General features: G+C 37.8%; 1 protein-coding gene and 1 long non-coding RNA gene across 3 annotated transcripts in view; one reads left to right on the forward strand and one right to left on the reverse strand.

The window, feature by feature from the left end:
* tmem132e (transmembrane protein 132E) overlaps positions 1–26,261 on the forward strand; it is a 443,650-nt gene that overhangs the window by 405,887 nt on the left and 11,502 nt on the right. For both annotated transcript variants that reach the window (XM_008428504.2, XM_008428502.2), the window contains exons 6-8: positions 1,131–1,336; positions 11,215–11,494; positions 25,904–26,098. In XM_008428504.2, coding sequence (XP_008426726.1) covers positions 1,131–1,336; positions 11,215–11,494; positions 25,904–26,098 — 681 coding nt within the window. The remainder of the gene's footprint in view (positions 1–1,130; positions 1,337–11,214; positions 11,495–25,903; positions 26,099–26,261) is intronic.
* LOC103476280 (uncharacterized) overlaps positions 26,049–26,261 on the reverse strand; it is a 5,822-nt gene continuing 5,609 nt past the window's right edge. Inside the window, exon 3 of the long non-coding RNA XR_535439.2 lies at positions 26,049–26,139. This is a non-coding gene — a long non-coding RNA (uncharacterized LOC103476280). The remainder of the gene's footprint in view (positions 26,140–26,261) is intronic.

The raw sequence follows: 26,261 nt of genomic DNA on the forward strand, positions 1-26,261 counted from the left end.
CATTTTTGTTTGCAGCAGTTGTTGTCGGCTTTGTTCTGCCGAGCCGAGGACGCCTCTGGATTCCTCACTGCGGCCCAACACAGCAGCTGATTTCCACCGATTCATTCCAGATTTTCTCTCAATGCTGGCAGGCTCCTCGAATGTCGTGTTGATCAGAATATAAAAAGCTTCCAAACTCTTGGACCACAAGTAAAAAATACGATTTTTTTTGTTTTGTTTTGGGTTTGCAGAGGTCATTCAGAAAATAGACTTTTTTTATGGTGCGTAAATCCTGTGAAGTCATCTTTTGTTTTAATATCTGGAAAATGTGCACAGTAATTGTGCTTTAATGATCTACAGTTGCATTTAAAATGTAACATCTCATTAATTTTAACAACCCAATAAAGTCAAACTCATGGATTAATTGCACTTAAACTAACATTTTTCAAGAATGAAATTTTGTTTTGTTGATCGTGACTTCAGCTAAATTACTATAAAAACATTTTATGTTCATGTTATGACTGACAACCATGTGGAAGACTTCCGATTTGATAGTAATAGAACAGACTGTCACTTACCAAGTATTTTTAGTTTCTACAGCAAATGTGTTGGTACACTTAAAGTAAGACTTCCTGTTCTGTTAAATGTAGCTTCCCAGTTAAGAAACAACAACCTTTTTGAGTTCTTTCTCACTTTTATTCACTATTCAATAATTATTACACCCATTTAGCATAAATACTGCCTTATATACTGCAAAACTCAAAATCTTACCAGGTATTTTTATCTGGTTTCTAATGCAAATACTGAAGTAAAGTTAAAATAAGGCAAAACTAAATTACATGTTAATGAATAAATACAACTAAAGTAAACTCTGTTTCTAATCAATCTACACAATATTGACCAATCCATACAGGAATAGAAAGTAAAAAGAAATCAAATCTTCATACCTCTGGAGTGCATCTGATTACTTTCATGGGAAGCAAATGCATGTTCTGTTTCTGCCCAAACTTATGAAGTGTTCTACTGTGATTTGTAGCAGAAACTCCACGCTGTGCCGTGCGTATCATCACAAATCTTCAGATTCACTCCCCCGGCCAATGTGACCATTACCATATAGATGGCCTCTGACGACTGACCGTGATCTCTTCCAGGTCTCCATGAATTGCGACTACGTGTTCGTCAACGGTAAGGAGACGCGGGGCTCCATGAACGCTCGAGTCATCTTCAGCTACGAGCACCTGAGTGCGCCGCTGGAGCTCACCGTCTGGGTGCCCAAGCTCCCCCTGCAGGTGGAGCTCACAGACAACGCTCTGAGCTTCATCAAAGGCTGGAGGGTTCCCATTCTGCCTGACAGAAGGTGAGGCTGGGCTACACACACACACACACGCACACACACSCAYACACACACACACACACACACTCGCTCACCAGTGAGAGTTCAGTCTCTTCTCTCTTCTCCGAGTCATGTTCCTGGGGTTCAGGGCGCAAAACCTACTTTGGTGAAAGTTTAGTTTTCAGAGATGGATCCGCATTCACCCTACTCATGTCTTCTTTGAAAAATGAAAAATTGATAAATGTTAGTAGATGAAGTCATGTCAAAACTTTCATACCATTGCATCATGTTGCATCCGGCCCTTTACATTCCTTTTACTTCCCTCTCGTTCTTTCTACTGACATTCTCTTTGTCTTTATCTGGTTGAATCCTAAATGCAGCTCTACTCATTCATATTTGTCAGTTTTATTCTCAATAAGTTTAAGAAAAATATACATTTCTGATTACAATTCAATATTACAAGCCAACTTCTATCGTCTTATTAAAAGAGTTGAAACTAAAACTGCCCTAAAAGAGAGGGCAGCTCAATTAGGGTCTTTTCACACCAGTAGACTCGGTGTGACTGGGGACTAAAATTGCAACATTTGTTACATTTTCAGTCGCTGTAGTTTTCTTTCACTCTGCACTGTGTCAAAAGATCCAAACTAATTGAAAAACCTGTTCCCCTTCTAGCCTGCTGTGGCATTATTCCATGAACCACTAAAGGAACCGACATGAAAACCTCTGAAGAAGACACTGATTGCAACTTCCCTCTTCATAAAATGTAAACAGACATGGAGTGGCATCAGATTTTAGCAGTTGTAGGATTTCTCTTTAGTGTTTGGTAAAAGACCATTCACCATTTCTCCTGCAGGGGCCAAACTCTCACATTTGTTTTGGTTATGTTTACCCAGAATGCCCTGCACTATAGTCCACTTCCTTGCTTTTGGAGGGGTCTCATTCCGAACCAGAGTTCACTTCATGCATGTCTTATTTCAAGTGCACGAGATATTTGCACTAGGAACTAGACCAACAATACTGTAAAACACTTGCAGCTTTAACTGCAGAGGTACTGGCTCTCATTACATAGAGTGAATACTGGCTAATGATATATGTATTCCACATGTTTACAATTTTGTTTTCAATCATTTCTTTTTAAAAACAAATGCAACTTTACTTGCACTTCACATTTATCTTCTACTTTGGGTTTTCTAGCACAAAAATCCATTGAAACTGTTCTTACTCTAAGAAAAAGGTGAAAGAGTTCAATGGGTTTAAGTACTTTAGCAGGGTACTGTATTATAGAGTGATTGTGGCAGTGAGAGTTCAATGAGCAGGGACTTTTTTTCTAGTCCAGGATAAAGTCAGGAGATAAAAACAGGACCCCTGGAGTCTTAATGCTTGTGGCTGCTCAGCAGGAAATGGAAGAGAAGGTTGAGGCGTCCCAGATAACACCAATATGGAGGAGAAACAATACAAAAAAGGCAGTCTGGACGGCAAAGTGACACCATACTTTGAAAGTTAAAGAATGAAGAATTTGGGCTTATTCAGACAAAAATAAATCTTGCACAAATATGACAGGATGAATGGCATTTAAAATAAAGCTGGAGGTTTGATTGTGAGTGTACTGAGGGAACAGCTCTCATTTCTCAAAGAAGAAACTGAAAAATAAAAGAACTTTCTGGATTTTGCCTCAAAATTTGAAGCAAAAACATATTGACACCTGCAATCCATGCTGTCCATCAGTCTCAATATTCTAACTTTCAAGCAGTAGCTGCCAGCTGCCGTTGTCTGCAGAGCTTGTGTTGTTTATAATCTTTCTGAGAGGCTCATTTATTCTCTTTTTGCAGTGTCAGGATTTCTGATGGCTACAAAGTGCTGCACGTACAAGTCTGTAACAAGATCAGCCAATCGATGTGGCAGTGAGTGATTATGAGTGGCGCTTAATTTGTGGCAAAAGCCCAAGCACGTAAAAACTTTGTGTGCACAAATGCAGCCTATTGACCACGCAGACAATGGCCTATATCTCCTTCCCTGTGACTTTGTCGTTTTTCCTATAAGTATCTGCAATATGAACAGTAGCTTTAGAAGGAGTGCTGCTCTGAAGTCAAACAACAGTCTGTTTCAATTCTTTCATTTTCCAGCTGCCTTTGAGTGAGAGATACTTGGTACATCGCTAACAGCTAGTCTGTTTGCTAGGCCAACTCTCAGCCAACGGTAGTTCAGTGGCGAGTTAATATAACATTCAGGCTTCTGACTGTTTAAAGTTAGAAGCACCCACAGATGAGAAACGCTCAAATGCAAACTCGACCACTGCAGAAGCTGCGCTTTCATTTAACCAGTGTATTAACATGCATTAAAACAGCTACTCTATTGATCCTTTGTAGCTACATCTAATACCTTTGAGACACCATGATGGATGTCAAAAATGAGGGATTGGAGTAATGAATGGAGTGACTGCAATTGTTTGCCCAAGTGATTTTTGCCATTATAGGCAAAAAGTTCAACCTGTCAAGTTTCCCAGTTTTTGGTAGCATTTCTATGTTTTGAACCATAGAAATTTGGTCCCATTTTAGCAAAAACTAAAACTCACTAATGGTGACCCAAGGAAGAGCAAATATCTGAACATTTATTTAGTAACTTCAGAAAGTACCTGGATATTAATTGTGCTACATAGGCAGGTTTTCTAAATTCTCCCTGCTTGTTTTCATGAGGAATTATGCAAGAAGTATATTACACATGAAATGGGTTCTGAGTTTTCAAAACTAAGCTCTCACAACTGACTCAATCAAGAAATGCAAAACTAGATCAGAATGTGCTTCCAGTTAAGCGACATGTCTCGCTAAGCTACAGCTCTTCTAGCTTAGGTGCCACATTAGTTCAGCTCTTACCTGTTGGATATTTTCCCCAAATGAATTTCAGTGTATAAACATCGCTCAATTCACCTTTAAATATAGTAACAAGTTGGTACCTGCTGCATCAGGCAACTGAAAATCAAAACACGGCACGCAACATGAAAGGACATGTCCAACACTGATGACAGAATACCACTGAAAACATGGAGGTTCCTGTGGGAAGGCCATTCTAGTCAACATCAACGGTTTCATAGTCTGAATGTGGCATCATCAAAAGTGACAGGCAGGCTTTGTGTGCAGTTTCTTTATGTGGCAGAGAAACCCACAGAAAAGTAAAGGCTACATGCTGGTAGTAAAATCAAATGACAGCATGCAGGAGAGAAAAGCTTCACCTGTGGTGAGAGGAAATCCCGTGGCTTAGCTGTGTGGCAATCAAAGCAGCCAAAAAAATGCTTCACTAAAGGCTCCTGATTACTGCTGTCATGAAGGCAGTGAGGAAGTTGGTATGCACAGAAAATGACTTGGAAAAACAGGTCTGGACTGCAGCTGCATCTTTATCAAAAACTTTCGTGATGTGAAGGATAGTGAGGCCAGATTATTCACAATTAGGTTTAAAGTAATGTTTTATTTTGAGCAACATAATATCAGACTTAGTCTGATTTAAATGATATAGTGGACAACCTCTGCACAGTTTACTATGACTCTGGTGTAATCTTTTTATTGTGGGTGAAAAATCTAAGTGATGGTTAAAATTTGCTGGAGATGTTATACTAAAATTAGGATAGCATGCTTTGTTGACTCAGGCCACTGTGCTTTTTTGTCAGTGTTTGGTTATATAGAGTATTACTTCTGTAAACTATGTTTGCTATTTTAGATGGCATATTTTACTGAACTTTGCATTATGGGTGGAACATTTTACCTACAGTTAAAATGCACTAAATTTAACTGTATGTTTGCGGTGAGATTAGCATGCTTGTTTTTTTTTTTGTTTTGTTTTGTTTTGTTTTGTTTTTTATCTATTTTAAATATAGTATACAACCAATGTGAAAATGTACCTAAAACTTAAACCCAAACGCAAATAATTATTGACTTTAGCTTTTGCATGCTAGTATAAGGCTCTGTGTAGTTTTAGCCATTTTGAGTGATGGCTCACAAGCTGAGTAAACCAGTTTTGGGGTACCAAATTATATATTTTAGTAATCAGTGAATTAAAATTGCTTTGTTTTTGAAAAATAACATATTGGAGATTAATACTGGAGTGTAATCTTATATGAAAGACTCACAGAAGTCTTTGTCTGGACTCAGTTTTAGAAATATTAACAAATGTCAACATATCTTTAATTACTACACATTAATTCCTTCTGGATATTTTTTTGAATATTGTTGCTCTGTAATATGTTTTCCAAGCAGCCAGGCTCATTTACAATTCCTTCATTTCTCTGATTGTGCCGTAAACATGCTATTTGTATTCAGGGTTGGGTAGAAATGAAATTGGTCTGTGTTGACGTTCCCTGGCAGTGGCGATGGTAGCCATCCATGTTAGTTCTAATGCCCGTATTAAACATTTTGTTCTGGAATTGTTTTTGGCTTCTCTGTTTGAAATATTTAAATAAATTAAAGAACAGTAACGTAGGACTGTATTTTTTATTAGGAACCTGACTTATAGTCTTCTACTCCTCCTCGGCCCATTTTCTCACGTCTCAGGAAAGTGCAACACACATTGACCCTGAACAGCTTTCTGCGTTCTTTACACATTGCTAAATCAGGTCTGCATCTTGGCCGTGTTGTTGGAAATAGGTTAAGATGAGTATGACACACACATGGCCGCCTCGCAGCACCAATTGAACTTGAGAGCATCATTTTGTGAGAGGAAGCATTGCTACTTTCCACCTGAGGCAAAGCATCTAATTGGACCAAAACAAGCAACTACCCATAAAATCCCGGATAACAGATCGGATGCTGGAAGACGTCAGAGCTCCATGCACTTTGAATAACAAGCATGTGGTAATCGTGCAAAAACGAAATATCTCAAATAGCTTCTGTACAGCAAAGAAATCTTCCTGGTTCTTGTTTCGCCGCAGGGTTCAGATAAGAAAAGAAAAAATTGTCCATTTCCAAGGAAATCTACCATGACATGTTATTCAGTTTGTTTTAATCATGAGAGTTTAGCAGCATTGATTGTTGAAACAGTTTGTATTCAAATATTGTCCAGGATTTTTAAAGAGAAATATCACAACATGTGTAAGTAAGCCATACACATCTTGTGAATGTTGTCTTTTAACTTTTATTTTTACTACTTCTAGCATAGCTACTAAACAAGGTTATAATAGTTAACTAACGCTAAAGAAATAACAAAAACTGAACTTGAGAAAAAATTTTCCTTAACTGAAATAAACAAAAATAGTGATTAATAGAAAAATTATAACTGGAGTTATACAGTGCGTTTATAAAACTAACTTTATAAATATATTCATTAGCCTTTCAAACTGATATGAAATCTTTTTTTTGCCCCTACACACGCAGTTTAAATCTGCAATGGGCAAATTACTATACTCCATGGTGGCACTTAGTCCACAAAATGTCGACAGCAAAAGTGAAGAGAAAACCCCACAGTCAGCTGTTATTCAGCAATAATTGAATACATTTTTGGAAAATGGTATCTTCTGTTGAGTATTCATTATTACCCAATCGATGTGTTAAGTAATCACAATACATCACATTCAAGTTTTTAATTATGCACTTAAAAATTTATCAAAGTATGACAAAACTAAAACTACTTCTTTAACTGATAAAAACTAAACATTTAATTCATAATAATTAGCAAAAACTAGAAAATACATTCTAAACTGAATTACACAAAGAAAAAATCACAAAATAAATATAAACTATAATAAAAAAAATAAAATAACTATTATAACCCTGCTACTAAACTAGCAATAGTAGAAAGTAAAATAGTTGCTTTTCATGTTTTAGTGCCTAAAAACAGAGGTTTGAAACAACTATCAGTGTGATTAGCAAACCTTGACTATACCATAGAGGCCAAGTAACCCCAGCATCAACAATGGCACTAAATCAAGTTTGCTGTTTGGTACACTTTGGTCTTATTTATTTACAGTCATTATGATTTGCTATGATAAATTAGATGTGTACAAAAGCTTCAGAGGTAATTGTAAATACTTATAAGCTATAAGACAGAATAAAGATATCCAAGATAATTTATTGGACTGCTTGCTGGCCCTAACTAACTTCTGTAGCTCATCATCACAATGACAGTCTGCAATAAAGAAAGTTGTTGTCTTTTTATTCGTGTCAATCTGGCTCCCATTTACTCATCTTTCTGCTGTTTTCTTCAACGTGAGTCACTCTGACCCCTTCGGACGGGCAGGGTCTCCCGGCCTGGAGTGGGCCTTTGCTTCAGTGCAGCAGAATTGCTCACTGGCTGAGTTATCCAGCAACATGCTCTAAAAAAGGAAAGGAAGTGTAATCGAATGAGCAACCCATGTGCACTGAAGCTGCAGCTTTGTGTTCTTGTATCAGAGATTCTAACAAGACTAGACAATATGTTTCCAGAGGAGGAAAGAAATCACCTTTTCAGGTGCACAGTCTGGAAGGCAAACTCTCAGTGACCTGAGTCAAGTTGGTAAACTCTTAGACTAACTCTTATTTAGGATCTTTCTGCTGTCACTGCCTTGTTGTTCCATCCCTTGAACCTTTTTTTTCCATTTTGCCACCTTAGAACTGCACATTGTAATGGGTTATATGTTGATTTATTGTGATAGGCAAGCACAGTATACCACATAATTGTAAAGTGAAGAGAAATTGTTCAAATATTAAGCAAATAAACCCAAATGTGCAGCAGGCGCATGCACTCAGGCCCCCTGAGTCGAGCTTCAGTGACCTTCATCGCCTTTTTCCTTTTACCATCGCAGTGTGTTACATAGAAACTGTGATTAACCCAACCTTACATAAACAGTCAAATATTTTCATAGAATACCATCCTAATCTTTTACACATTTATATTCCTCTTAGATGGAACAGTGTAACTCATGTGTGAACTCCGTCTAAAATTGATCGAATTACTTTCAAATCTACTTGAAATCATTCCAAAACAGTTTCATACCCTGGTAGGCGTGCAACATGTTGGAGGTTGGTTTAAAGTTCAGAATAAAAAGTTCTGTTGTACCTTGCACAATTATTTTCAGGCTATGATTGTGCAACAGTTTTATTTCAAATATGAATTACATCAAGATTTTTATTATTGATTTAAAATGAAAGACCTAAAGTACAATCTGTGAACTATTTTAATGTAATGTACATTTTTTGTGTAATTGTTGGAGTCTGGCAACCCGATATGGACTTTGTAGATCGCTGAAAACTTCCAAAACAGTCAACTTGCCCTCTTTTGACTTAGGTCAAGGTAAAACCACAACTGATTGACAAACAGGGGGACACAATTTGTAAGAAGTTATCATTACATTTCAAGAAAGTGTATAAAGATTTTGAAATTGAGAGTTTCCTAAAACTACATAATCTCTTTAATATAAGAAACTGACAGCAGTGGCCACACGTCTGCTAACGCTCTAGTAGTGGAGCTAATTTTTTATTTAGCACTTCAGCACTTTTGCTAACTTTGAAAATGCGTATTGTACTTAGCTTCCCCTTAATGAATGTTTCCACTACTTTACTTGGCTTTTTTTGTAAACCTACAGTTGAATTAACTTCAACACCTGTGTTGAAGTTTTGGTTTACGAATGTTAATAAATATTTAAGTAAGGTACACATTCATATTCATGCTCGTATTTTGAAAATGGTAAAGAATATTTATGCAACGAAGTTTTTTCCACAAAAACTTTTATTTCAAACACGAAACATACAGGCACAAAATAAAACATGGGCAACAGAGGATAAGATATGAATATAAATACAAAACCTAAGGGAATTGTTGAACATGTAAATTATATAGTCAAAATTAAGTTGCCTCTGCCTTTGAAAGGTTGTTTTCTTTCAAAGGCAGATATAATTTGAATTGAAGTTAGCATTTACCATTAGCTTCCACTAAATACTGTAGTGTCGTAGCATAGCTAATATTTATGATTAATCCTTTAGGGTCAGAACAGCTAACTTTTTAGTTGGTGATGTCCACCACTGGGAACTGGCCTATGTGTAGCTGTGTTCTAGGTCATTTGTTTCAGTGCTAATTTATTATAGAAATGTCAGCTTTTGGAGAAAAAAAAATGTAATAAAAATGTTAGTATTTGAACAAATATCTTCTTTTAAGCTATTTTTAAGTATGGATCTCCCCCTCATCCAGACTGAATTGGTGTATCTCAAGGCTCTGTTTTGGGGTCTCTGCTAGTTTTAATGTATTCATTGCCCTGTCGGCATATCAGAGATAGATATCTCCTTTCACTGTGATGCAGATGACATTCAGTACCTAAATAATATTGAAGAGTAAATGGCTGACAGTTTTGTTCTATAGATAATTATATATATCTATAATTATCTATAACTAAGGAGACACCTTAGGCCTCTTTGTTCTTCTGGCATAATTTTTGATTCTGGTTTTACTTCGGACGTACCAAGTCTATGTGATCCTGTTGTAATAATCTGAGAAATATTACCATACTAATCTCTATTGTTTCATGTCCTGAACTGCAACAAAGTATTCATGTTCTTGTGAAGGACTTTATGACTATAAGGTATACTATATAAATAACATTCTATATAAATACTTAACTTTCTGAAATTTATGGATATGGATTTATTTGAGATATTGTGCTGTAACATTTCAAAATGGTTTTGAACAGCAGTTTTCCAGGCTTCTGGCAGTTTGAAAGAAAAAATATTTTAAATATATATTTTAGGGATTTTCGACTCTTTCGAAACGGTTATTTTTCATCTTTTGTCAACTTGCCTGTATGGATTTGACAAAACCCTGGGGTGATAAATAAATGGATTGACAAAGTGTGACGAGGCAACCTATTTAGAGTCTTTGGAGTCGTTTTGTTTTCAGTGCAGTCTTTTGAAAGCAGCTCTTTTTAAGGCAGACCTGGCAGATTGTGCAGCCTGTTGAGGGATGTTGGGTAACTCATACGTCTTGATGTCGAGCAGATTGCACTTAGTGCGGGATGCACCTGGCATGCCTGACCTCGCTGCCCAAAGCTCCTGTGATTAAAAACGGGCATCCATCCAGAACCCTGCTTTGAGGTGATTAGCGGGTTTTTTTCTGCTGCCTTGGAGGACTTTGTCCTCATCGCCATGAGAACGGAGAGATTGATTTGTTCAGAGAGGTGCCAAGATTCTTCCCTGTTATACTGTTATTGGAGGTAATGAAGAACAGAAGGATCATGTTGCAAAGTAGACGTGAGATACTGCTGGTTTTAAATAAGAGATGATGGAAATTAAAATTTTCTTTTAATTTCCATCAAATTAATTGATTGGAGGAATTTTTGTGAAGATAAATTTCTGACAATTTCTGACATATTTCTTAGACCTTTAAATTCCTCCAATTCCAATAGGATTTCATGAGTACTCACCAGAAGTCGTACTCTTTAAAGGTGACCCACTGTGCTTCCTTGCACAGGTTACGTCTGTGAGTGATGCAAAACATGTTCATTAAATGTTTGGCACAAAATTAATTTTAGGTAATGAAATTTTAGTCTGCTCAGTTCTGCCTGTATTGAGCTTCTTTCAGAATGTGCTGCATTAGGGCCTTTTGTCATTTTCTATTTGCTAATATTTAACACTTTGAATGGAGTAGCTTCCTAACAAATGAGCAATTTGTGATTGAGGATCAATACAGTATATTCTGTTCTAAAATAGTAGTTGACCAAATGTGCTGGACCTCAGCTTGGGTTGCTAGGTGATGGGGCTGGACTTTGCTGGCGTTGCTAGGTAACAGACTGGGCTTTGTGGAGCAATGTGTAACCTTTCATCCTGAAGGCTTTTGAAACTAATCAATGTTTTTTTTAAGCACTTGGGCTGTTTATAGAAGCAGTAAAGACAAACATTTTGCATAACAGGTACCTTCTGATACATATTTGGGTGCTTTTCTTCTCTCTGTCCAAGGAGCACTAGGGACAGTGATGCAGATGACGATGACGACGACCGCCGAACGAATCGCGGCTGCGCCCTTCAGTACCAGCGGGCCGTGGTCAAAGTGCTGACCCAGTTCCACACCACTTCCACGGAGGGAACGGATCAAGTCATCACCATGCTGGGGCCAGACTGGCAGGTGGACGTCACAGACCTTGTCCAGGACTCCCTGAAGGTGGTCGACCCAAAGATCGCAGAGCTGGTGGACAGGACGATTCTTGTGGGCCTGGAGCTGGGCTCCACTGTGCTGAAGGTGAACCAACTCATACATTAGTGATGAATGCAGCTTTATCGCTAACTAAAACCAATTAAACTCGCAGTATTTATAAAATATATTCCTTTACGAGCTGGGTTTTTTTTTTATGTTTTTGCCTACTTCATGATTTGATATATGTTTTATTTAAGTGATTTCTTGGTTCTACAGGACTGGTAGTCACCAGGTCAGTGTGTGGATACTAAAAGTGAACATGTGGCAGGTAAATTACGACTTAACATGGAGAATAGCTATATATTCACACCAAGCTAGTTTGGATCTTTTTTAACCGTAGCAAATTAAATCATGATTTGAAATTTGCTTTTTTGCACTTACCAATGTTTGATTTTTATTATATGTTTTTTTAATAATCTGAAACATTGAACTAATCATCTTGAAGAGAGGGAATGCTTTTGCACAACACTGCAGGCTCTGGTTGCTTTGAAGCGAAACCTCACAGCACTTTTCTGCATAATGAGGATAAAGTAAAATTAATGCATGCACCTTGATGTGATGCAAGGTAAAGGAAGTGGAAATCTTTAAATGCGTTTTAAGAAAGTCCCCAGTGAAAAGGGCTGCATTAGGTAGATGGAAAACAAAACACTTAAAGACTCTGTCCTCTAAGTCCCCCTTAATGACATAAGTGATGTCACTTAATGCTAGTTGAGCATTAAGTGATTTGAACATGAATGAAAACTGGAGATCCTTTGAATATTCTAGTCTTACATAATTTAAGTTTGATTATTACTAAAGGGGGCATATTATGCAAAATTCACATTTTGCATGTTTTTTTTACTTCCATTTGGGTCTCTACTGCTTCTAAAAAGAGCCTAAGCACTTAAAGAAAACATAAGTTAATGTTTTTTAATGACTGGAAAACAAGACTGGTTTTTGTTGTTGACTTACCATCCAGAAGCCACTTGCTGCACTTTTGTTGGTTGTGTTGGAGGCTCCACTTCTGCTTTTCAAACACGTATGGTTATACAATTGCACTTCTGTTTGCAGTCATTCTCAACAACGTACTGGGATTTAAAGTGACAAAAAGCCCTAAAATGGTTCATTCTGAAAGGAGTTCAACATAGGCAGAACTGACCAGATTAAAATCTCATTGTCCAAGAATGATTTTGTGCAAAATAATCAATATATAATAAACATATTTTGTGTAACCCATAGACCTATCCTAACCCATACTAGGGAGCCGTATAGGTATAAAATTTAAGGGTTTGTTAACGTCATACTTGGAGCAAAAATAAATTCCAGCTTAGTTTGTGGTTCTGCTTATCATCCTAATATTGAAAAACCTGCATAGTTAGTGATATTTTAGGACAAAGTGGCATAACAATAGATCAAACTGAACAACATTAGCAAACCGTGAGAGCTGTTTTGAAAAACAGCAACATTTTAGTCAAGCTGCACAAAGTGAGAGCTCCTTAAATGTTTGTGATAATCCCTCATTATTGAGAGAGTCTCACACACAAACTACATCAGCGGCCGAAGACAGGCGATAAGCTGTGATGGATGGTTGCAACACATACTTTGGGAGGTAATTATAGTATTCATCTTTGTTTTCTCTGCTTTCCTTAGAACCGTTGTTTGATTGCTTGTTTTCTTGTCTTGTTGTCCTCCCTAATCTCAGCAACTAATTTGGTGACATCGGTGTTGAAACTAAAGCTAGTTATAATAGTATCAAGAAGAAAAAAGACGTTTTCATAATTTTCTGTTCTTCCTCCACATCTAATCTGTTTATATTATGAAACAGAAGCCCGGCCCCTGTAAGCAGGCTCTGCTGCTCCCCTGCATGTTAATGCTCCAGGTTCAGAGGTCCCTATAAAGGAAGCAGCAGAAGTTATTAAGTCGAGGCTGTGATTTACAGGTGCTTCAGCGGCCATTTATGGGGACAGAGATAGGTAGCGGTTGGTGAGAGTTTTGATCACCCTGAAAGATCACGGTTTTAGCCTGTCGAGGCGGAGAATTGTTGCCTGATGGATGCATTCCATCAAAGCAAAATAGGGAGAAAAGATGTGCCACTAATCCATCACTTTAAATGAGCAATAGCTTGTTTATACTATGTTGAAGGGTATATAAATAATTACGCATCAGTTGAACAGCTGATGGTAAAACCTGCCTTGCCGACTCAATTTTAACCCAATAAATAAGATGTCAAGAAATCATTGCCTGCTCCAAATATCTTTGAAGGATTTTCAGCTCACAAATTTTCTGCTGTTTTGTTTATCCAGTCAGGTTTCACTTAATCAGACATAATGAATGTTTCATTTTTTTGGTTTTAGCCGAAAAAATGAAAGTCTTCAAAGACTTTTAAAACATTTTAAAAGTCTTTAAAAGTAAGAATTTTAAAGATGTCTTACTGTCCTGATGTTCCCTCTCTCTGAGCACATTAAAACGTGTATTGGTTTATCAGAAATTAAACCAGGAAAGGTTTGTACTTAAGGGTGGACATTAACACTAAAAGTAGGGCTGACATAAATGTTACAATTTTAAAATCAACAGTGGCCCCCTGCCTATTTGTGCCTCAGTATTTTTTGTGGATAGTAGCTCCAAATTAATTGTAGAAAATTTGCCTCTTGGCCTATTGTTTTCTGCAGAGCATATATAAAATATTGTAAAAAAAATTTGGCTTGGGAATCTCAAATACCTAGACGCAATGCTGCTTGACGCACTTTTGGCTAGCAATTAGAAAGCAGCCAATCCAGAAGTGCAATTTATTTTCCTTTCTGCTGATTGGCTGCGCCACTAAGAGTGGAGATATGGAAAATTGTAGTTCTTAGGTTTTGTCGTAGCGCTAAGACATCATGTTGGGGTTTAAACTATTAAAATTATAAGTATTAGGACTCTCACGTATTAGTGGATGTTAACTATTTGCATACAGCAAACCATGTTTGGCAAATTAACATGGCTTAAATTGGCAAATTAAATTTGCCAGTTAAGTTTGAACTGATGAGGTTGAGCTCAGGCTAAGATAAAGATTAATAGTTGTATGAATCATAAAGTTTTGCCTAAATGAAAGGAAAAAAAACTGATGATGAGATAAACTTGGACTTTTTGCATTTATATTATAAATTAATAAGTCAGCCTGCTAATATTAGCAACAAAGTTACCATGGAGCTCAGATTGTGATAAATATTAATAGCTGAATGATGCAGATCCTGATGACACGGTATTAATTTTTGGTCAACACAGGAGGCAAATATGAGTTTATACTTTTACTGCTTATATAAAAGTAAGCAATACTTTTGTTGTTGCTTTTATGTAAGCATAAAGTAAGCAAAGTAATATTAATTTAATCAATAAATTAACTAACTTAATTTATTTAATTTATTGATTAAATTAAGTTTATTTAATTCTGAAATAAACTTTGTATGCAACATACATTTTACTGTCAATAACCCAACACCAGATGTTTATCTCCCAAAGAAACACATTTGAAAGAAGAATCTACAAACACTTAACATCCTTCAAGAATAATACAGCAAATAAAAATTAAGGACAATGTCTGTGGTGTCAGTTGGATGTCTGTCCACATTAATTCAGACATAAGTCAGACTTCCCAACAGAACGATAATCCATTATAGCTAACTAAAACGATCAGTGGCCACTCTCACAAAATTAAGAATCCAGCTGCTCTAAACTTCTCCTTTCATTCCTGCTCTTTATTTCCTGACTGGCAGGCCACCGAAAGATGTCTTGCCGCTTAAATACATCATAAAATGTATTTTATAAAAGGTTTATGTACTGTAAAGCATATTTTTCTCTGAACAAAAGTGAAAAAATCTAAAGAATTGTCTTGTATTCATTTGATGATCAAACGTGGGTTCTGAAGGGTATGAGAAGTTTTGATATGAAGTTGTGAAGCATGTCAGACACTTGTATGAAATCAATTAATTTCAAATGGCAAATCAGATGAAGAAGAAAGTGTCAGAATCTTTGCATCATTTCACATATATGAAAAAGTTTAAATAAAGACAAATCGTTTGGTGAACAGAAAATTCCACGAATCAGAGAAACCTGGTGGGAGATGGAGATTTAATCTGAAGGATTAAGGATCTGAAGGAGAACTAAGAGGCCAGATTTGAGCAGAATTCACTGCTGGTCCTCAAATCAGAGATTATTCCTTAATATCTGTAAACATATGTCATCCACAGACAGACAGCCGGACAGAAATAAACTCATCTGCACGATTCATTCGGCTTTTGATGTACAAAGTTTAAAGTTTGTGCTTCAGAGTTTTTGTTTAAGCTGACCCACAAACGTCTCAAAGGATTTTATGCTAAAACAATGTGATAGTGCTCTGTCAGCAGCAGTAGGAAGAAGTAAAGTCTTGAAATATTTAAGTTTTACCATTTGCCTCTCATACAGCTGCAGTTAAAATATATATGAGAGCATCTTCCTAAGTGATAGTAAACATGCTAATTCTTATTTGCCGCCTGTCAGCCTTCGTCTTCCTCCGACTATAAACTTTGACGTGTTCGATAAATTTGAAAGAGTCCCAAGAAGGCCGTTGTATCTTGGAGACTCTGCTGCAAAGCTCTGCAGCTGTCCGGGAACTCTCTTACCACGCAGGTGGTCTGCAGTGGCTTATTTTGCAGTTGGACCATCTGCTTACTTTGCATTTGTGAGAAGCAGTACAACAGCAGGAAAGTTCAAAACGTGGTAAAAGTTAGTCATTTTTTTCTTGCACTTCAAGTAGTTACATTTGTATTTCATCAGTGCATCCTCTGAAAGCAAAGCACTTTGTTTTGTGAGACGCACATTAAGAGGCACGACGCATCTTTGTGCTCGTCATTGTTAATTACCTTGATGGAAAGCGTAATAAAAGGCCCGTCATTTCTTCAGGATGAAGGCCGGAGCTTCCGGCAGACATGCTGTACTCAGGTAACATTGACCTGTCATTTAAGTCCACATTAACAAACAGGACAAGTTTCACGTTAACAGACCTGTTGTGTCTTAAACTGTATGTTCTTTTGGGACTTTATGCAAATGCAGCATTTTGAAAATGATCTCACAGCGGCACGTGTTGCTTCATAATACTTAAGCTCTGCCTTCATCTCTAGAGATTATAGATTTATAAGGATAAAAATTCAAATTATGATTTCTTTTCTCATTTTGCTTGAAGCATTTTGTGTTTTCATGCACATCCGAATATGTTGATATCTTTTGTAATGTCAAGGACAAAGGTTCAGTAGGGAAAGAATATCTGTGTTAAAAATGAATACAAGGCCACAAAACGATCAAAATATGATCAAAAATATTGTTTTTAAAGTACGCTCGCTGGGGACAAAATGCAAGCCTAATTTCCAAGTTGCATAAATATGCTGTTACATTTGTAAATTTACACAGTCAGTATTAACAGCAATAATTATATCATTTAGCCTTTCATGGGAGAAAAATAGGGGTTCATTTTTCAAAGTCATATTTTCATTGTTATTTATGCATTTATAAATATTTAGCTCTAAGCTAAATATTTAGGTAGCTAATTAAATGTGTAGCTGAGAGAGAAATATTTAGCTTACGGACTAAATATTTAGGTCTCTGCTCAGCCTTCCTCTTAGAATAGAAGTGTAACGTTGTTGGTTTACTGCTGAGAAAAATCTTGGAAATGTAGAGATTTAGGATCGTTAGCAGAAGCTCAAGGAATCTGTGATGGAGGAATTTGTTTTCTCTCGAGGAATAAATCTCTTATTTACATCAAACCCTTTTTTTAAAATTTGTCTTACTAATTTGGGCTCTGAAGATTTATTTTAGCCTAATAAAATAAATGGGATTCCATCAAGCTATAATTTGTTTCGAGACACCAATGAAACCCACAGTGGCAAATTCATAACTTTGCAAAGACACAAGACATTTCTGTTTTTGTCTTTTACTTGCATTTCACAAAGAGTACTTAGTGTATTCCTCTTGAAACAAGTTTTTCTTCCAAAATAAGTGAGACTTAAGAGTCATGGAAAATATAGTTTTTTGTGTATTTTTATTTAGAGTACAATCCCATTTCCAACAGGCGGAAGCTGTCTGAATGCTCTTTATAAACTAAGATAAAACCACATCTTCATCCTGGTAGTCCCAGGAGGGAGCAGGGTGGGAAAAAAGACTTTGACTCTCAGAAAATATAAAGTACTTTCAGGGTGGGTTCATATGTCAAATTCTGTTTGATAAGATTTCCCACCAATTTCCCAATCAGGCGTTAGACCTTGTTTTGCAACATGCAGGGCAAATCCGGTCTCTCAATTAGTCTGAATGGCATTACTGCAGCTCGACTCTGACTTACAGAAACTTTTGTGCCAAGTCTCACAGAGCACAACTCCAACTTTAAAGCTGCAAGATTTGCATTGGTCTAATTAACTTTCTTGAAACTCACAAGTTAGAATTTTCTTAAGAGCCAAAAGGCTGCAGCAGAATAATGATCCCTTCTGGCGGTCTGCTTACAGTTTTACTTTGAGTTGATGCGTTACTGGTTGAAGGTGCATATGTAATGTTTATAACAAATATTTTTTACATATTTGTCATTTTTAACATACTGTCATTTCGTGACAGTATGTTATGAGACAGATAACATGTGGAAAGACTGATCTCCTTCACCCCCTTCCTCAGCTATTATTGCTTTCTGAAGATGAAAACAGATAATCATAGCCAGGAGGAGGGTCTTAGTGCCGCCAATCAAGTTTATGTACTCACCACTAAATGTGCTAATGGTGGAGAAACAACTTTCTGTTACAGGACAACCGTTTATCTGCAAACATCGATAGCTATGCTAACTAGCTTAAGCAATCATGACAGGCTGTGCTAGCTATGATTAACAACCCTAAGCTGGAGGAGCTTGACTTTTTTTTTTTCTTTTTTTTGACTTATTTTAGTTTATTAAACTGTCACAACAGTTTCAACAAGTATAAAAAAATCCTTTTTTCCTGCAGCCTTAAAAGGTGACCCATCTCCACAATTAGCAGCAGGAACATGTTAACTCAGCGTGCATGAATGAACTTTTCAGCTGATGTTCTGTAGCGACTTGAAGGATGACTTATTGGAAGCAGTGTTAGAGGAGAGAAACGCAGAGGTGCATGAGAACAAGGTAACATAGTTTGACGCTGTATGAGTGAGCGCTCAGCCAGCAGAGAGTCTCAGCTGGTCGGCATCAATCTGCTGTTTGGGCTCATCATCTATCTTCAGTTTCGCTTCAGCATCAGTGAGATTTTGCATGGGATGAGCTTCGCAAAGTGACAGACAAACTTTTTCCTTCTGGAGCTTCACTGACAAACCAAACGAGGAACTGGAGCAGAAGAAGCTAAAGGACCTAAACTCATAATAACATGAAGACAGAAAGGAATGCTAATGACATGGTTATTCAGCAGCCTTAAATCAATATGTTTCATGTAGTGAATCTTCAGGTGAGAATCTGTGTTTGTTTTCAGGGAAATTTTCAAATGGTGGTTATCAAGACTTTATCACCCACATTTGTATCAAACGTTTCTAAGTGAATCCATTACATACACTAGAGGTTCAAAGATGGCAACTTAACATTTTTGTGGGTCATAAAATTAATTAAGAATATGAATTTATTTTGTTATATCAGACAAGCAGAAGATGGATGAATACATCAGCCCTAATACTCCGTCGTTCTCTCAGCTGTTTCTTATTAGGAGCCAACCGACGTCTTTGCACCAACTCATCTGTAATGATAAACCTGACCGTTTAGCAAACAGTCGACTTTATTTTTGAATTTGTAATCAAACTCTACTGCAGAGAAAAAAGTGAACTTCGCTCCATCTAAAAACCTCGGCTCGGTTTGGTTGAGGTGAACTCTGGTCCGGTCTGAATGCATATGAGCGCCCAGCGGACAGGAGACCGCTACAAAAGCAGGACGTGAACTACAACGCAGGGCATCCTGGAGAAATACAACCCCAACAAATGCACGTGTCCAGGGCTGACAGGAGAAACGGTTCATTGTCTTTTGCCAAAGACAAAAGAAAAATCCTCCAGCCGCTAAACTCTGACAACTCTCCATTTTGGTTTACATTCTGTGAAGTCGTGCTCATGTCTTCTTCAGAAATGTTTGTGTCGTTTCCTTCAGGGGTTCTTGTTGCAGCGCCCCGAAGGCCAGCATGTCGGCAGCTTTTGCAAAGGTTTTGATTTGTTTGAGACAGCACAGTGTGAAAGCGAACCACACCAGCTGAAAATATGACAAATTATGCAATTTTGGTTGCTAATTGAACCAAGTCTTCCAGAACTTCAGGTTTCAAAACATCTTTAGTTTTTATTGATTTTAGCCACAATAGGAATAGATTCTGATGCACCAATCCTGAATAGCGTCTCACTTGTGTCTTTTACAAAGCCAAACACACTAATACAATTCTTCTAAATAAGAATATAATATGACCACATCATTTTACATGTGTTCAATTTGGAGTCATGATTGAGCTTTTTTATCTTATTTATGCCGATGTTGTTCCAATCAGCAGCACTTCCTCCCCAGAACGCACCCCATCCCAAAACAATCTGGGGGTTTTTTGTGCAGACGCTGTGGGAAACATGGGAAATCAGTAACTGGTAAAAGAAAATGAGGCAATCTGAAAGAAAATGAAGACGAAATTGCTTGCACTTCATCGGCACACGCTCCTTCTAATACATCACAAACAAATTGGTAACAGTCGAGGAGAGAGTCCCTCTCCTGGGTTTTCATTTTTAATGTTTCAAATGCTCGTTTTAAGTCTAATTTCCAACTGAATGGAGCAGCTTTCATTGCGGCGTAATATTTTAAAATCAGAAAACTACATCAGTACCAGGAGAGTAAATAATAAACTTCACAAAGCTGTTGTGTTTTTGTTCCGATTTTTTTTTTTTTCATCTCTTATTTGCTTGTCTGAATAATTAGCTTGAAACTTTGAACATTAGTTATTAGTAAACCTTTTCTACATTCACTCTTGGGTGTTTCACTGAACTCCAGCATCTCAGCCTCATTTTTATACCAATTATTAATAGATTTAAAGCTGACAGCCTGAATTTATTTGAATACTAAAGTTGTCCCAAATTTTCTCCAGCTTCAAACAATTAAAGTCCTATTTTAAACTCAAACTCTTAGATCATGTTGACTAAACTGTTTATAGAAAAACATTTTATGTCCCTTTCACATAAAGATGTGCAAATGAGCTCATTTCCTATGGGTGGGGATAAAACTTCATAGTTTTAACAAGACAAATATATTTATTTAGTGTTGCATGTTGTAAAAACCAATGTGTGGAGATGTGATAATTATGTGATCAAAGGCAGCTCTGTGAAAAGTTGAATTTAGGGCATAGTTATAAGATGGCAATGCTGAAGCTTTGGATTTAACATCAAACAAGAGTTAATAAACACCATCTTAACTTTCATTGTTACATAAGTGGGTTCCGATTTGCCATTTAATAATTAAACAATCAAAGGACTTTTGGAGCCAAATGATTTAATAGTCTGATTTAAGAGAAACTAAAGTATATTGGTATTGAACAGTATAATAAAAAAAATCCAAATGAGCTCAGACTGAACCAAACCAAATAAACCAGAGAAAGCTGTGTAACAAAAATCACTTATGAATGTGGGTGAGCTTTCACAGGGAAACAGGTCTGAGCTGTGAGGGCTAACAAACAACTTCCAGCTGAACAGGAAACGGATCCTGATGCTCACAGGGTCGTTACAGCATAATGTCAAAAACTAGTCATGACAGCACCCTGAGCTCCTTTTTGCATTTGGGAGAAACTTCAGACAGAAATCCAGGGGAAATAATCGAGAACAACTGGTAAAGTCAATAAGAACCAAATAAAGAGGTAATAAAAGAGGTAGAAATTTGATGGTGAGTGAGGAAGACTTTAATGGCTAATAAATCACCTTCCTGGAAACAAATTGTTTCCCTGAGAAAAGCAACTAGAAAAGATGGTCGATGAAGTTTAAAATGTTGAAACGTAAAACATCTCTTCTTTTTTTTTTTGTTGGCTCTTGTGGCCTTTATTTGAAAGTAGTTCGACAGGAAAGAGGGTAATGAGAGAGGGGGAAGACATGCGGCAAATGTCACCAGGCCCAGAATTGAACCTGCGACCACCGGCACGAGGACCAAGGCCTCAATATGCGGGTTGTGCTTTGCCCCTGCGCCACCACAGTGCCCTAAAACATAAAACATTTCTAATTAAAAGCAATGTTTGAGTCTTTTTGGGGTGAATTTTGTTAAAGATGATCTCAGAGTGAAGTTTAAGGTGTACATTTGGTCTGCAACATGTAATTCATAGTAAGAGTTGTTTTGTTTGAGTACTGTAAAAACTTTAAGTCTTACCAAGTATTTTGTCTCATTTCTAATGCAAATATTTTAATACACTTGAAATAAAGCAAAACTAATTTACAATGGACTTTTCAGCACAATATAGGAGCTTGTTTTAGATCAGTAATTCCTGAATATTAGTGAAAAAGTTCTAGCTATAAGTGAAACCATCTCCCATTGCAACAAGATGTTTTCCCATATATTAATTTAAAATATCTATTTCACTTATGGCAGATGAACTCATATGTTTTCATCAATATTAAGGGAGAATTTACTTAAAACTAACTCTTTTACTTTGGTGAAAAGTTACTTATAAGTCGTACGCATCTTATTTCATGTGCAACGAGATATTTGCACTAGAAACTAGACTAAAAATACTGATTTTGTGTATTTGCAGTGAATAAAAACAGAAATAAATATCTAAACAATATGTTTCAGATTGAATCATAACCTGGCGGAAGATCAGTTTCTGTGATTACATTTCTCAGTTATATAATCGATGCACAATGTGGCGTCTCTTTTCAATTTGTTTTGACATTTGGACATCGTTCCCAGTATTGATTTTTTTATTTATTTATTTTTTTTACAGTGTTAGATTTTCTTTTTAGTCGCTTTAATTGGCCCTTGAAAGCATCGGCTGCGGCCGAACAGAATGTGAAGCAGCAGAAAATCAATTGCAGGCAAATATTTTTTTATTTTGCAGTCATGCTCCATCTGACCTCGCTTGGATCATATGTTTTCACACACAAACTGACAATCTGTTTGCTCTGGAGAAATCCCTGATGTCTCTGTCCTTATTAGCAAATAGACTTTGGAGCTTTACTTAATTTAACTGTTGGGCTAAACCAAATTCGTCCCCAGAAGCAGAAATGGAAAGTTTTAAAATCAGGAGTTATGAAACGAACTCCCTGCAGAGCGTGATCCATCATCCAGCTGAGTTTTCCTCCAGATAGACTTTAAGAGTTTATTTTATTCATCCATTTACCATCATGCCTTGGGGTTTTGTGGTCTCACAATCTCGTGCATGTATGGGTTTGTGTACGAGACCATGTCTGTAACTCCCTTTTTTTCTGGCACATTAATCCATCACAACGATACGCCGATGGAGGTGGACCGAGGCGGGAGAATTTCATAGCCTCTAGGAATGTCTAACTATATAAATTTCCACTGATTTATTAATATCTTCATATGTCCTGTGGTATTATTGATGCAGATAGTAAATGCAGTAGGAGCAACGCAATATTTCTGCAGTGTAAATGGTTTCCGAATATAGAAGAGTAGAAGACGTTGTGTAAAAAAAACAACAAATGTTTATGCTTGAAAGGAAGATGGGTGAAGCAAGAGGACTAGAGGTCACAGAGTTTAATTATCTGGGGTCAACCATCCAAAACCACAAAAGAGTGGAGGCAGGAGGCGATTGTACACTGCAAAACGTCAAAATCTAGTTTCAAGTTCAAAATCTTAGTATAATGTAATAAGACACAACTAAATTACAAGATATAGGCGCTTGTTCCACTTGCAGATTATTTTACTAAAAGCAAGACATTTTCCCGTGTTATCAGTGTAATAATCTGCCTTTTTTATCAATATTAATGAAATATTTACTTAAAAACAAGCTTCTATATCTTGCTGAAATGTTGTATCTCATTTAAAGTGTACCAAAATATTTGCAGTTGGAAGACAAAAATGTTTGGTAAGATTTTGTCTTTTTTTTATCTGAAAGCTAGCTGCAAGAGTGAAAGGGACTGTTACAGTTAGACCTGCTGTGATGTACGATTTGGAGGCGATGGTGCTACTGAAAAATACAGGAAAGGCTTATAATGTTCAGATTTCCATTAGGAGCAACACAAATGAAGAGGAAGAGAAATGAGATCAGATTGAACATTTGGAGACAAATTTAAAGGGGCAATGCTGAGGTGTTTTTAGCATGCTGCAAAAGCACAAAATCTTACGTTTTATAGTTTCTAGTACAAATATCTTAGTACAGAAGTTCCCAAATGTTCCCCAAACAAAACTAGCTTCTGGCTGAGGACCCCCATTAGAAACCCGCAGACAATGTACTCACAGTATATTTTTAGTGTTTTTAACGTAAAATCAACAGCAGCAGTAAAACATGGCTCAGAAAATGTTGCAAAAAGAACAATCTGGGAAAGACATCAATTTAAATGGATGAGCTCAGTTTTGAATCTGACTACTGTAGTTTGGAATGCTGGGTTTAGGTCAGCTTTGCTTCTCAAATGCCAAGGTTAAGAGCCGTTTAATGCATGAAAGCAGAAAGCTGAGGTAATGGTGGCTGAAGGCAGAAGGTGACGGCGAGATGGCGAGGGCCTGCCGCAGGAGCAGGGAGGCCAGGGACCGGACCGGGCGGAGGTCAGGAGGTGACAAGCTTCAAAACCGTAACCTTAGCACCAGAGATGACTGAGCAGAGTGGGAGAAAAGCTCTGCTTCATGCAGGTAGAGGCAGAGAGGGGGAGTTGAGGAAAAACAGAGCTAACAGAGCTCAGAAAATGCACGAATAGAACATCCCTCTCTGTATTCCGCCTCTCCAGACATCGAACAGATGCTTCAGAGCTGTCAGATAAATAAGATGTGGTGCACAGCTGGAACATCTGTCCATTGTCTCCTGAGTTATTTTAGCATTCCAGTTAGATGTGCACAAACTCAGATCCAGCACATGCACCCACTTTGGCAGCTTTTATTCATTTAAAAAGGTAGAATGATAGTGGTCTTGATGACAGCAGATAAACAGTACTCTTATCTTAGTTAATGAAGCAGTGAGTACATGAGGTTGATTGGCAGTGCTAGGACCCTCCCCCTAGCTCTGATTGGCTGCATTTCTTCAAATGGCAGCAACAGCACAGGGAGGAGGTGTAGGAGATCCATCTTTTCACAGATTATCTGCCTCTTAACAAACTCTAACAGCAAAAAAGAAGTTTTTCTAAAAGTTTCATACTGCAGCTTTAAAGCTACATTTTTGTATTAAAAATGTTTTTAATTGGCCTGTTTAAAATTAAAATTCAAGTAAAAAAAAACAAAAAAAAACAGGCAGGTTTAATGTTACTCCACAAAAAATTATGTTCATTTTCTTAAAGTGGCCCTCTCTCCCAGATTCCAGTGGTGGAGAGGAAGACGGGCCCCAAATTATGTTCTGCTTGAGGCCTCATATAATCTTGGGCCGGCCCTGCCCAACCCAGAAGCTGGGGAAGAATGAAAACATTGACCCTACGATGGGCTCTCTCAGGTGCCCCATCTTTACCGCTTTGCTTCCATCAGATGGAATATTTGCTCGTCATATTGGCTGTAAATCAGATGAGGTTCGGGTGTGTTTTGAACGGACGCCGGTTGCTTCAAGGCTTCGGCCGGCGGTGATTTTGGAAGCTTGTCAGACACCGAACGCTCGGCTGCTGCCACAGCTGCAGCTTTCACACGCTTTCCGACTCTGGAGTTATAAAACGCTCCAGATGAAGCTGGAATTGATTTCCCCGTATGACTTTAAGAGCACTGCTTGGCTGAATGGCTCTTCTCTGCGATAGCTGTCCCTCATGACCTCGGCCTGCAACGGCGAAGTAAAATGGTGATATTTTATAAGTGGCCAAAGGGGCTTTGTGCAGACGCCTATCAAAGGGCTGGGATTATCCATGACACTCAGATGTGTGTGTGCGTGTGTGTGTGTGTGTGTGCGTGCGTGTGTGTGCGTGTGCGTGTGCGTGTGTGTGTGTGTGTGTGTGTGTGTGTGTGTGTGTGTGTGTGTGTTTTTTCATCCGGTCGTCACTGTGAGACATGCGTTTACAGCTTCACGTTGTTATTTGCTGTCTGGTAGCAGCTGATGGTGATGGACTCCGTCTCAAGTGGGGGTTTTTTATCGTTCGGTTGTTTTGTTTTTTTTTATCCTCCCACTTTGATAGACTGAGAGGCATTGACACATGGATTCAAGACACGCTGCAACAAACAGAAGCACACAGCACTTTAATCTAAAATTGGCTTGTCATGGGCTTTATGAGTTTCACAAAGACAATAAAGCTGTTGTCTATTCTGGACTAAAGCGACGTTCGTCCCCCCCCCCCCCTGTCATGTGGAGACGCAATAAATAAAAGCACTTCATCTTTTCTTCTCCGCAGGTGGAGTCTCCGCTGGCAGTGGACGCGGTGCTGGGCGAGGCGTTGTTCTCTGTCACAGATGACAAGGTTTCCATCACGGAGCTGCGGGTTCACACTGTGTCGGGCCTAACCCTGTCCCTGCAGCCCAGCCCCGGCAACAGCCACACCATGGTCGCCAAGGCGTCCGGTGTCCAGACACTCACAGCCCTCAAACAGGTAACAGCAGCAATGATCAGCCTGAGAGGAACAGGCAACAGCTGTTTGGATGAGAGAAATAAAAAAAAACCTACCTGAACGAATCTGACCCAGTATGAAAAAGTTAACAGCAGGGATTGTGCGTGTGCGTGTGCGTGTGCGTGTGCGTGTGTGTGTGCGTGTG

Source organism: Poecilia reticulata, linkage group LG14, assembly GCF_000633615.1.
Source record: "Poecilia reticulata strain Guanapo linkage group LG14, Guppy_female_1.0+MT, whole genome shotgun sequence".
Lineage (NCBI taxonomy): Eukaryota > Metazoa > Chordata > Actinopteri > Cyprinodontiformes > Poeciliidae > Poecilia > Poecilia reticulata.